At 46.1% G+C, this 12,848-nt stretch overlaps 2 protein-coding genes across 2 annotated transcripts in view; one reads left to right on the top strand and one right to left on the bottom strand.

Moving 5' to 3' along the window:
• The window catches only part of cnksr2b (connector enhancer of kinase suppressor of Ras 2b), a 78,580-nt gene extending 78,437 nt beyond the window's left edge, over nt 1-143 (bottom strand). Inside the window, exon 1 of the mRNA XM_031572333.2 lies at nt 1-143. This exon is cut by the window's left edge and continues 945 nt beyond it. The gene's annotated coding sequence lies outside the window, so the exon portion shown is untranslated.
• Nucleotides 144-3,794: 3,651 nt separating this feature from the next.
• nlrc3l1 (NLR family, CARD domain containing 3-like 1) lies at nt 3,795-11,233 on the top strand. The gene is made up of 7 exons (XM_012816581.3): nt 3,795-4,002; nt 4,956-5,138; nt 5,418-5,525; nt 5,921-6,013; nt 6,357-6,465; nt 6,956-7,196; nt 7,968-11,233. Exons 2-7 carry the CDS (start codon nt 5,026-5,028, stop codon nt 9,560-9,562), a joined length of 2,259 nt encoding a protein of 752 aa, XP_012672035.1. The 5' UTR covers nt 3,795-4,002; nt 4,956-5,025; the 3' UTR covers nt 9,563-11,233.
• Nucleotides 11,234-12,848: the final 1,615 nt, after the last annotated feature.

Here is a 12,848-nt window from a genome sequence, read left to right as displayed (position 1 = left end):
GCGATTGACGAGCAAATAATTACTGACGTCTCGATTTAAACCAATTACGGGAGGGTAGCCTCTGAAACAGTCTCTTGTGACTCGTTTTAAAGGATGGAGACGAGGAGCCTCCGCACCTCGCCAATACTAGCGTTCACGACACGAGCTACACGAGAACTGTCACCGCCTTGAGGAGGTACAGGAGAGAGAGGGATTTAGCGCCCCCGGGTGTCTCGTCAGACGGATTACATTCCCGACGACGTCTCGCCCCAACCACGGAGAAAGTTTTCAAACTGCGGAAGTAAATAGCCTAACACTCAAGTGTTACTCCTGAACTCGAAGGCTTCTCATGTTAGGCCCATCTGATGGAAACATCTCTTGCCTAACGTACTGGATGGACAGGATGTGTGTTTCTATTCACCTGCAAAACACCTTCATTTTGTTACAAGCTATTTTACCGTGATGGTGAAGGCTTTTTGATAATCTCCATGATTTCTCAATCAATGCCGGTCGCCCAATTAATATTACAGTTTCGCTAATAATAATGATAATAATAATAGTAATTATATAACAAAAAAAAATATTTTTTTGATTAAAAAATGATGTGGCTTCCAGTTCCAGGATGGATAGTGGATGGATGCTGAGTTCTGCACATTTTGAGTCAGCAGAGGCCAGTCATCACCCCAGTGGGGCATGCTGCTCTGTCCTCTCACAGAGATGTGTGTGTGTGTGTGTGTGTGCTGCTCTGTCCTCTCACAGAGATGTGTGTGTGTGTGTGTGTGTGTGTGTGTGTGTGTGTGTGTGTGCTGCTCTGTCCTCTCACATAGATGTATGTGTGTGTGTGTGTGTGTGCTGCTCTGTCCTCTCACAGAGATGTGTGTGTGTGTGTGTGTGTGCTGCTCTTTCCTCTCACAGAGATGTGTGTGTGTGTGTGTGTGCTGCTCTGTCCTCTCACAGAGATGTGTGTGTGTGTGTGTGTGTGTGTGTGTGTGTGTGTGTGTGTGTGCTGCTCTGTCCTCTCACATAGATGTGTGTGTGTGTGTGTGTGTGTGTGTGTGTGCTGCTCTGTCCTCTCACAGAGATGGGTGTGTGTGTGTGTGTGTGTGCTGCTCTGTCCTCTCACATAGATGTGTGTGTGTGTGTGTGTGTGTGTGTGCTGCTCTGTCCTCTCACATAGATGTGTGTGTGTGTGTGTGTGTGTGTGTGTGTGTGTGTGTGTGTGCTGCTCTGTCCTCTCACAGAGATGTGTGTGTGTTCATGCTGCTCTGTCCTCTCACAGAGATGTGTGTGTGTGTGTGTGTGTGTGTGTGTGTGTGTGTGTGTGTGTGTGCTGCTCTGTCCTCTCACAGAGATGTGTGTATGTTCTGTCCTCTCACAGAGATGTGTGTATGTTCTGTCCTCTCACAGAGATGTGTGTATGTTCTGTCCTCTCACAGAGATGTGTGTATGTTTGTGGGTATGTGGGCTATTGTAAGAATTGTCTGTGTGCATGCTCCATGTGAATCCAAAGTGTGAGATGGTAGTGTGTGTATGTGTGTGTGTGTGTGTGTGTGTGTGTGTGTGTGTGTGTGTGTGTTTATGCTTGTGTGTGTCTGTGTGTGTATGTGCCAGATGTCCCACTGACTGGCTGCATTTCGATGAGACAGAGGAGAAGAGAAGCTTTAGGGGAAGGAGCGCTGAAGAGTGGACCAGAGTTCAAGGTCTGTGTCAAGTAGCATCTATCAGCCTCTGTCAGGAGATGACACTGGATGCAGAGGACCTGCAAGACTCTGAAGACATGTTTGGACTTGATCTCACTAAAATGATTCCCTGTATTTACAACTCCATTGTTCTGGATTCGTGTTTTTTTTTTTTTTGGCTCCTCGTGTGATTTTGCACAAAGCGCCTCGACCCCAAGGTGTTTTTGAACAGCGTTACCCTGATTCAGCTGACTAACGCAGAACGATGCACACGTTGAAGTATGAACTCAGCATACTGTTCATCACGTAGTCTCCTCAGGGCCGAAGTGGCTTTTGAAAAGTTTCTTTTGAAGCGAGATGTCTGAGGAGATTGTGTTTGTTTGTTTATAGAGACAAAATCGTTCACTGACAAGACTATGCAAGTTGTGACCAATCTTGGGAAAAGTGCCATTGTGTTTAAATCATAAGAAATTATATACTCTGTTATATAACTGTGTAATCTAATTCGCGCCCACCATATTTAAAGTTCCTCCCCAGCTGTCTCATCTGGGTCTGTGACACTGTGTGTTTGTTTCTAACAGACCCCATCAGGAAGCACACCCATCTTCCATCAGTGCAGACCCCACAAGAGCACACCCATCTTCCATCAGTGCAGACCAGGACTGACCCAAGTACGAACATGGCCCTGATGTGGCTCAGCTACATGCAGAACATCTCAGTGGTGTAATGGGTTAGGCTGGTATCTCAGTGGTGTAATGGGTTAGGCTGGTCGTGTATCTCAGTGGTGTAATGGGTTAGGCTATGTCTAATTTGTGTTGTCTGTGTTCAGTGTGTGTCCACTGCACAGAGTAAGCCACTTCGTGATTGTTGTACAGTGGATAATGACATCCATTTGGTCTTGTTCTCTTTAATTAAAAGTTGTGATTATGATGCACATTACATAATCCAGCCCTCCAGGTGTTATACCAAGCTAGTGCATATGAGATGATCTCCAAAACACACTCAACATGTGTGTTATGTAATCACTGTGTGATTATCTTTAGCTGATTCAACACGGAGCAGACATGTGCATACACATGTGCACACACTCACTGTTAAATGTGTTATTAATGGGTGAAGCAACTGCCTTCTCCTAGCCACTGACGAGATGCTGTCACCCTGAGTTAAAGTCAGTGTATGTGTGTGTGTGTGTGTGAGACGCTTTAATAAGGGAGAGGGGGGTCAGTGTATGTATGTGTGTGTGTGTATGTGCGTGCGTGTGTGTGTGTGTGTGTGTGTGTGTGTGTGACGCTTTAATAAGGGAGAGGGGGGTCACGCAGGTCTCTGCTTCGCTAGAACAAAGAGCACCACGTCTTTGTCTAGCACACCACCTCAGAACAAAAAACCTGACCCTTGACTTTCTCCTTAGACCACGGACCTGCACACAATACACATACACTTCTCTACCCCTAAAACACACACCATACACACACACGCACACACACACACACACACTGCAGTCAAAGAGCACCCAGCTGACCTGGGTGGCAGATGCTGAAAGGCAAGGACACAGCTGGTGGAGGTTTCTCTATTGTGGTGATATAGCCTATATGTAAACATTTTAGTTTTAATTTTTAGTTTTTTAGCAGGGAAGTCGGTGGTTGAAGTTTAGTTTACCAACGTGCCACTGCCCGATCCGTACCAGCTGCCCGACCCGTTCTGCACATGTGCATGCATTCACAGTCACACTCGGAATCAAAACGTATTCCTGTTCGATTTGTATCATGTACATTTTACGGTGTTTGAACCACGCATAATGCATTGCCAGTTATATAACCGAGATAGGCGGACGAAGCCTTGCGAAGCTTTAGAAGATTCTTCTTAATTGTGCCGTAGAAAGATCCGGAGCTTCGAAGACACACACCACAGTGACATCTGGTGGTGTGCAGAAATGATAGCAGCAATGAACTCGAGACTGCGGCGAAAGAATGCATATTACTGACAAAAAACATTGGCGTTTCATCCATAATAAAGAGAAAACACTCCTTGACTGAAGATGTTATCTTTCGCGCAGCTTCTCTTGTCTTTGCCTCCGAACGTGTGCTACGGCAGAGCCTGTTTCAATTCTCCTTCCGTCTCCAACAGTAGTCTGGCGTAGACTGGAGGTCACGTGTTTCTTGTCTGGAGGTGGCGCTTCAGTCTGCAGCTGAACTCTCCAGAACAAACAGACGAAACTGAAACTGGGCCTCAACATCAGGATATGACCGATTCTTCTTAGAATATGTGCTCATGCCGTGTCGGTACGAGTGTATAGAGTGACATTGTTCACTTAACAGTTGTAATGAAGATCGAAAAGTTTTGAAATGTAAGTAACCGCTTTACCAAACTCGTTGAATAGGAGTCAGGTACTACAACAACTTAAGGGCAGTAGGTGACGTGAACGTTGTAGTAACACGGAAGAAGACTCCAACAGTTTTGAACTCAGTAAATTATCTACATTATAGATTGCTAGTTAAATTAAATTTGATAAATTGTTACAGACTGTTTTACTGATGTAAGTTATAGCACAAACTGGCGGTGTCTGTGTCAGTTTAGCTGCTCAGTAGCCCGTTTTATTAAGGGGTTTAGCAGGCAGGCCACAGCAATAAGCTTGTTGGAAGTCGGACGTGTTGGAAGTTCGGCACTTGTGGTACACGTTTCGGCCTAACCCCATATATCAGGTTACCACACAAAAGGCGTGATATGGGCTTGTTTGCTACACGATCCTCTATTTTCATGGAAACATTTGGAACTGTATACTATGAGGAGAACTCGAGTCACAACTCGAAAGATATGATCAAAGGTCAACCAACGCATGGCTTAGAACTGTTGGATGTTCACACAGTCCTTTCAAAGTCATTATAGGGACACAGTTTCTAGTTTAGTATCTGTCCCTTTCAAGCACTTACAGTTCAATGTTTCACATGTGGACAGATAGTGTTTTTATTCTGTACATAAAACCCTACATTATCATGTCAGTACACTGATCCGTTGTTTTAGTGCAAGATAGCTATCCGTCTCACTATCTTAAATGAGTGATGGCAGTCAAAAGAACATCTATCCACACATATTTCATATTTTTTATAAAAGCTTTGTAGTTGCAGGTGCAGTAGCGTGAGCTAGTGTAACTTCTATGGGATGCTAGGATTTAAGCAGAACGTTCAGAGATGACCACATAAGTGCATGGCAACTGAATTTAGCCATATGTATCCTTTACTGTTCATGTTCTGTCTACTTCTGTCTGCATGTCAATGTGCCCTCCTGCATTTGTCTCTGCAGCTTTACGTAGTGTCAAGAGCTCCTCCTCTGAACCTCAGCGGCCCCTGCCACAGTCACAGAGACGCTTGAAATGGACACAGATTTGATTCCGGTCGGCCGCGGGGCCTCCGCGCACGGAACCGAGTCTGGCGGCGAGGAGGAAGATGATATGATGTGGGATCGAGACTTGGATCTACCAGACACGTGTGTGACACTTGCGTGCTTGTGTGCTTATACTCCAGTGGTTTCATTTTCCCCTTACATTTTTCTAATAGTCTAAGACTTTTCGTACAGATGCTCTTGTAAGAATCAAACTGAACCATGAATTCTGCGCTGCTTTTTGTTTCCAAACTCCCCCAAAAGGGGGAAGTGAAATATATCTTTGCAAATATAACAATGCTTTCATGCCATGTTCACCTTTTAGATGAATAAACTGCACCTTCTCTTTCTCACCTGTTGCACCTGTGTCCTGGGGGCATCTAGGTGTGACGTCGAGAGGGCTGCCTCCCCGGCTCCAAGTTACCTGTCCATGGAGAGTGGGACTATGGACTTCAGCGGATCAAACCCTGACCCTGACGACCTTACAACCAGGTGCCGCTCACGTTGGGGTTTGCTGCTAATAGAGACTAGGGTACTAGGAGCTAGCCTGGTATAGCCACACAAATTCACTTCTTATAATCCCAGCGAAAACTGTGGCGGAACCAATAGGTGAGTGGAGCCAGGCTAACTAGGAGCTGCCCTGTAAAAGGTTTGACTGTATCCTGAAAGAGGTGTCAGTCTCTACAGATCTAACAGAGAATCACCTCTGGCTTATTTATTTCATCATAAAGATAGGTGGATAGGTTGAGATAAAAACAGTTGAAAAAAAAAACAAATAAGCAAATGTCAAGGACACTGTATGAAGCCGTTTGTAAAGACACAATATTAGCGATGATCTGTTATAAGTCCTCCTTATTTCAGGCATTGATGAGGTGTTGTTCCTACAGGATTGAGCTGGAGAGACCAGACTCCTGTGTTTCAAGCATCTACTCTCTGGAGAGTGACGAGGACGTGGAGAAGGAGATGAAGCCTGAACTCAGGTAGTGTGTGTGTGTGTGTGTGTGTGTGTGTGTGTGTGTGTGTGTGTGTGTGTGTGTGCGCGCACACAGACCCCTCTCTGTGCATCTCTCATCTGCAGAAATAAACAAGACAACCTGTCTAATTGACTTGGACATTAATTAAAAGGGACGTTTTCAGTATTGCCTGTTTTTACATAGTTCCCACACAAAATAACCTAATGAATGCTAATTCTCCTAAAATGTCTGATTCAGTCAGACCCAGATGGCACTGCACAAGTGGGACTCACCCTAGCTGCCCTGTCTGCTGATGGCACTGTGCACAAGTGGGACTCACCCTAGCTGCCCTGTCTGCTTCTGTGTTTAGGGTCCGAAAGAAGGCCAAAGTCATCCCATACAACGCAGCTAAACCGGAGCTCGCCATCGACCCCAACCAGAAGAGGCACCCAGCTCTGACCGTCAAGTTCACTTTCAAGGTTTGGCTGCACTTCTAGTAGAGACAGGACTCTAGGCTTGGGCCTGATAGTAGAGACAGGACTCTAGGCTTGGGCCTGATAGTAGAGACAGGACTCTGGTCTGATAGTAGAGACAGGACTCTAGGCTTGGGCCTGATAGTAGAGACAGGACTCTGGTCTGATAGTAGAGACAGGACTCTAGGCTTGGGTCTGATCAGCACCAGGTCTGCTCTGGGACAGATGCCCAGGGCTGACTCATAGAAAGGACTAATGCACAGAATACATACATACAGGACATCCACACACAGCTCTGTAGACTAATGCACAGAATACATACATACAGGACATCCACACACAGCTCTGTAGAAATGCAGCTTTGAAAAACCTGTAAAATATTCAGTTTTTAATAACTTATATTTTTGTATAGCGTATATTATATAGGATTTTTTTTGTACAGTGGATATTGTATAGTGGATATTTTTGCTCATAGTGTTTTTGCTTTACATTTCAGTTCCTGGAGCAGGTCTTGAAGAAGCTGTCTGAGTCTCACCTGAAGTTCTTCAAGAAGTACCTGTGGGAGCGCTACCCTGAGTTCTTCAGAGACCCACTGGATGGCCTGGACATCCTCGACCTGGTGGACAAGATGCTGGAGTGCTGTGACATTGAATTGGCCTTAAAGATCACCACGCATGTGGTTCAGTACATGGGACAAAAGAAGCTTGTCGAATACATAACAGGACACCTTCAAAGGAGTAAGAGCAGCTTTATGGATTAGGGATGATGTATAGTCCGCCAGTCAGTAAAGGAAAATAAATCCTGATAGGAGGAACATGACCCCGACACACAGCTTATTATATAGTTACTTGCTCAAAACATTCCTTCAAAATACCTATTTTAATGATTTTGTTTAGTGACAAAATAGTTCTTCATGCAAATAGAACTTTAAAGTTTCAGGTGTTGCATAGCAACCTATTACTTGCTGACTTCAAGTTACAATGAATTCCCGTTATGTTAAGCGAACAGACTACTTGCGGAATGATATGAAAGATGTGAATTAGAAGCACAAAACCTGTTACCAACGGCAGCGGCCATTCATTTTTTGCAGCGGTCATTATAAAGAATTATTATTATACGGCTCCTTAGAATTTTGCCAAAAGTTTCATTGTTTGAATGGGCCACCCCAAAGTTTGGAGGTCTGATATTTCTTTATAATGACTGCTGCAAAATATGAATGGCCGCTGCCATTGGCAATGGGTTTGGTGCTTCTAATTCACATGTTTCATCCTAAAAGTAGTCCGGTCACTTAACGTAGCGGAAATTGGGGTGTTGGGCTGGCCCATTCAAATCAATGGTTCTTTTTGCAACATTCTGAGGAGCCGTATAATTACCAGCAACACATGCTAGAGACTCGCCTTAATGGAATCATGGTTGCAAAGCAATTGTCATTACCTATTACCGTCTTATAACATCTTAATTACCCCTTATGTATTAACCTGTATTAAACTGATCTCCCTGCTTTCCAGATGAAGTGCGCTACGCTTTGAGACAGCAGCTGAAACAGCAGTACAGCACCATTTATGAAGGCTGCCCCAAGCAGGGAGGGTCTGCAGACTTTGAGTCCGTTTACACCGAGCATCACATGACGGTGGGAATGTACGCGCCCCCCAACAACGAGCACGAGCTGAGGGGGGCGGTGCAAGAGCTGAAGGTGGAACCCCGGTACAACTACAAGCCCTTGAAGAACACGGAGCTCTACGTCTCGTCGCTGGAGGAGCAGAAGTACCTGCGGCTCCTCGTGATGAAGGGCGTGGCCGGCAGTGGGAAGTCGGCGGCGGCGCAGCGCTACATCCTGGACTGGGTGGCGGAGACGGCCCACGAGCACATCTACTTCGTGTTCCCTCTGTCGGGCGCCCGCATGCTGCCCACGCTGGACACCGACACCACCTTCCACGCGCTGCTCACCGCCCTGTTTCCCTGTGTGGCGGAGCTCACTGACCTGGAGTTCGAGGACTGCCAGGTGCTGTTCATCATGGACGAGGTGGACGAGCTGGTGTACGAGCTGGACTTCCTGTACACGCACTGCTGGTGCGACATGAACACCACGGTCAGCACCCGACTGCTGCTCATCAACCTGATCAAAGGGAACCTGCTGCACAGCTCCTACCTGTGGATGGTCATACGCGCGCTGGCCTCCTGCGAGCTCCCCAACGATCGCATCTCCCAGGTGGTGGAGGTGCGCGGCTTTGCCGAGGAGGCCCGCGAGGTCTACTTCAGAAAGAGGCACAGCAATGACCCCGCCCTGGCTGAACGCATGGTGAAATACCTGCGGGCCAATAATACGCTCTTCATCATGTGCCACCTACCCCTGTTCTGCTGGGTCGTGTCCACTGTCCTCCAAAAAGTGTTCCAGAAGTTTCCGCCAGGCCAGGAGCCCCCTAGCACGATAACCGAGATGTACACACGCCTGGTGCAGGTGTATTTCAACAAACGGGAGCGGCGAAGGTCGCAGTGTGATGCGGTCGCTAAGAAGTGGGAGGATGACCGGGTGCTGCTTATGAAGATGGGCAAGGTGGCGTACACCATGCTGGAGAAGGAGATCTTCCAAATGGTCACGAGCCACTGGAAGGAGGACGAGATTGACCCCCAGCAGGTTATAGTTCACTGTGGACTGGTCACCGAGTACTACCGCGAGAAGTACATCTTGTACCAAGAAAAGCTCCGCTGCTTCATCCACCCCACTGTGCAGGAGTATATGGCTGCTCTCTATGTGTTCCTCTCTTACAAAAACAGCGGCAAGAACGTCATGGACACCAGCAAGATGGCCATGATCAAGCTGCGGGACACAAGCCTGACGGACTTGTACAAATACGCCATAGAGAAAGCAGTGCACCCCAAAGCCTCCGCTAAGCACCACTACGACCTCTTCCTGCGCTTCCTCGTGGGCCTGGGTGCAGAGTCCAACCAGGGAATTCTGGGTAGTTTTATCAATCATGTAGGGTGCAAGGCCTCAGCCACGGAGGATGCCGCCCGGCTCATCAGAAAAAAGATCAAGGATAATCCAGACCTGAAGAAATGCTTGGAGGAACTTTTCCCTTTAGAAGGCCAAGGAAAACAATAACTTGATGACGCTAACATAGAGTGCATACATGCCCTGTGACATTCCATGCCTTATTTTTGAGATATTTTGAGATTGTTGTTGAGGTTTTTGTGTATTTTCATACTTTCCTTTTAAGAGGAGCTCCGGGGATGTGGGGGTGAAGATATTTTAACGTATTTTGATTAAAGTGATTCCGTTACAGTTCTTATGCTGTAATACTTTGGTCAGCCCATCAGTAGTGTGATACTCATATCTCCCCGTTGCAGTTTGTATTCTTTTTAATTGGTAGGTGTGCACTGCTGAAAGGTTTTTATTTATCAAAGTGAAAATAGTATTTTTAAATGTATTGTCATCCAAACAAGATTTACAAGAGAGGTTGATTGCAGGAGAAGAAACGGCGAGTCGCAGTGCTTAGTGCCAGGGAGCTTGACCAGAGAAGGAAGTCGCAGTGAAGTCGCAGTGCTTAGTGCCAGGGAGCTTGACCAGAGAAGGAAGTCGCAGTGAAGTCGCAGTGCTTAGTGCCATGGGGGAGTATGGTGATCAGAGGAGGAAGTCACAGTGATGTCACCGTGAAGTCGCAGTGCTTAGTGCCATGGAGGAGTATGAGGATCAGAGGAGGAAGTCACAGTGATGTCACAGTGCTTAGTGCCATGGAGGAGTATGAGGATCAGAGGAGGAAGTCACAGTGATGTCACAGTGCTTAGTGCCATGGAGGAGTATGAGGATCAGAGGAGGGAGGAAGAGGAAGGAGTGAGAAAGCCCTTTAGTGAGATCATGCATGAAGAGCTTCTGTCTGTTCACATTCTAAAATTGTGTTATTGTCTTTCATTTATCTTTACTTAATGTATGTTTTAACGAACATATACTATGTACTGGGAGATAAAGTGCTCACAGATGTCCCAAAGAACTGACATATATAAGGGACATCTTGTGTAATTATAGATTCACAGAGACCTGGAGAAAAAGGAGAGCAATGAAGCAGGATGTTGACTGGTGTATGTGACGATCAGACCTCTGGAATGGGAGCAGGCGTGTGAACAGTTGGCACGGTGTCTACAGCATGCCTACACCAGTGTCTGCCTATGTTCATCTCCTACAACATGCCTGTACCAGTGTCTGCCTATGGTCATCTCTCCACCCTGGGAAAGAAATATCAACAGAATATATCAATATTGAAGCACATCTTCAGTAAAAGTCTCGTAAATGCATTTTAATAATATGGCCATAGGTTGCATGCACAGGACGTTAAAAAAGTGTCCAAAAAAGCAGAGATGTGTGTGGAGGACTAACTGATGACTAACTGACTAATGTGTCACATCTTTGAATGCTCATTCCACAGACTTTTCACATTTATAAAGTTAACACATGATGGTCACTCATGAAGCGAGATTGATTTTCATCGACAGCAAAAGGATTAACACAGCAGTGAGGCAATCAGTGTGGCCAATCAAAGACTACATTTATACAACGATGACTCATGTACTGCCTCTTGAGGGACTCTGTGTAGGGTGCCTACTTAGGGACTCTGTGTAGGGTGCCTCCTTAGGGACTCTGTAGGGTGCCTTCTTAGGGACTCTGTGTAGGGTGTCTCGTCAGAACAGTTTCTGCTTTAATTCACTCATTGGTCTGAGAATACATGTTTGATGTCTGTCAAGGTGAAAGGGGTGAAAAATAAACAACTCCCTTTGTCTATTCCTTGCGTTGTTGTGTTGAGAAGAGAAACAGCAGTGGGAACCAAAAGTATCTATCCCACGACACACAGAGCATATGATTTGTGTAAGAATGTATTTAAATATTCTAATTCGTCTCAAAAATGGCAAAATTCTCTTCATGTGGTACCATGCATGAATGGTATGCTTATACTGTATGTATGTGCACAAATGTGTATGTACATGTCTGTATGCCCTGTCGCCGTGCTTACCCGTGCTGTTGGCAGAGGGCCTGGGTGTGAGAGCCTGTCCTGTGTAGATGCCAGGGGGCAGTGCCGGGGTGGCATCAGTGCCCTCACCTGGATCTACAGGTGGGCGGGCTAAACACTTCCATTTCCTGGTTACTTTTTAATTTGGGTTTTATTGTTTACGTGTGTGTGCATACATTTTTATTGAACTTCACCAACATTTGTTTGCCATGCAGATCAGAGATGTGTAGAGCTAATCCAACCCAATAAGCACTAAACCCCGTAGACACACTGGAGTAATGGATACGTGACTAAAGGAGACTCCATCTGTAGTCACAGTCAGCTCACATCTGGGGTCCATTTGAAAACGGCGTCAAAAGAAATGTCTACGACTATATTGGCAATCAAAAAACCTATAAGAGCTACTTTAGATTAGTGTATATGATAAATTATCAATATTAAAGTCTAAGAACACACTTAAATGTGTTTTTTAAGCTGGAAACTAAACAATATGTCTGTACTGTGAACACATCAATGCTGGTGTTAATATTGACAAAATGTAATTTTTTAAATTAAAATCTGTATTTTATGGGTTGAAAATGGCTCAACACGCCACGTACTGCTTAAATCATCCTGAACCTTGCAAGGCCGATGCTGAAGTAGAATCAACCATTTGGGACTTCTCTACGTCAAGACATACAGTACATAGACTGTCTAGTAAACTTTCAGTCAGCCCCTCATCCCCTTGTCCACCCTTTACCATGTTTCAAAAAGGTTCAGAGCTGGGGGTATACTTACACTTTAAACATGGACAAGTTTTGCACTTTCTAATTTCTAACGGCGTTCAACACCATCATCCCAGAAGTCCTCCTCACCAAACTCACCCAGCTCACTGTGCCCGCCTCCACCTGTCAGTGGATCACAAACTTCCTGATGGACAGGAAGCAGCAGGTGAGGCTGGGTGAAATAACATCCAGCACCCGGTCAGTCAGCACTGGTGCACCTCAGGGATGCGTGCTCTCCCCATTGCTCTCCTCCCTCTACACAAATGACTGCACCTCAGGAGACCCATCTGTTAAACTCCTAAAATTTGCAGACGACACATCAGTCATCGGCCTAAACCCTTGATGATGATGAGTCTGCATATAGGCGGGAAGTTGAACAGCTGGCCCTGTGGTGTGGTCGCAACAACCTAGAGCTGAACACGCTTAAAACCGTGGAGAGGACAGTGGACTTCAGGAGGAGCCCCCCAGCACCGCCCCCCCCCTCACCATACTCAACAGTACTGTGTTGGCTGTAGAATCCTTCAGGTTTCTGGGATCCACAATCTCCCGGAACCTGAAGTGGGAACCCAACATCAACACAATCATCAAGAAGGCCCAGCAGAGGATGCACTTCCTGCGCCAGCTC

This window comes from Clupea harengus, chromosome 8 (genome assembly GCF_900700415.2).
Source record: "Clupea harengus chromosome 8, Ch_v2.0.2, whole genome shotgun sequence".
NCBI lineage: Eukaryota > Metazoa > Chordata > Actinopteri > Clupeiformes > Clupeidae > Clupea > Clupea harengus.
The sequence above is the reverse complement of the archived record's forward strand: the minus strand, read 5'-3'. Positions and strand labels throughout refer to the sequence as shown.

Bases quoted from the DNA above. Each gene is read 5' to 3' on its own strand.
- nlrc3l1 (XM_012816581.3), top strand. From the start codon at position 5,026: ATGGACACAGATTTGATTCCGGTCGGCCGCGGGGCCTCCGCGCACGGA. The intron at 6,466-6,955 runs GTTTGGCTGCAC...TTTACATTTCAG, and splicing joins CCGTCAAGTTCACTTTCAAG to TTCCTGGAGCAGGTCTTGAA. The intron at 7,197-7,967 runs GTAAGAGCAGCT...CCTGCTTTCCAG, and splicing joins AACAGGACACCTTCAAAGGA to ATGAAGTGCGCTACGCTTTG.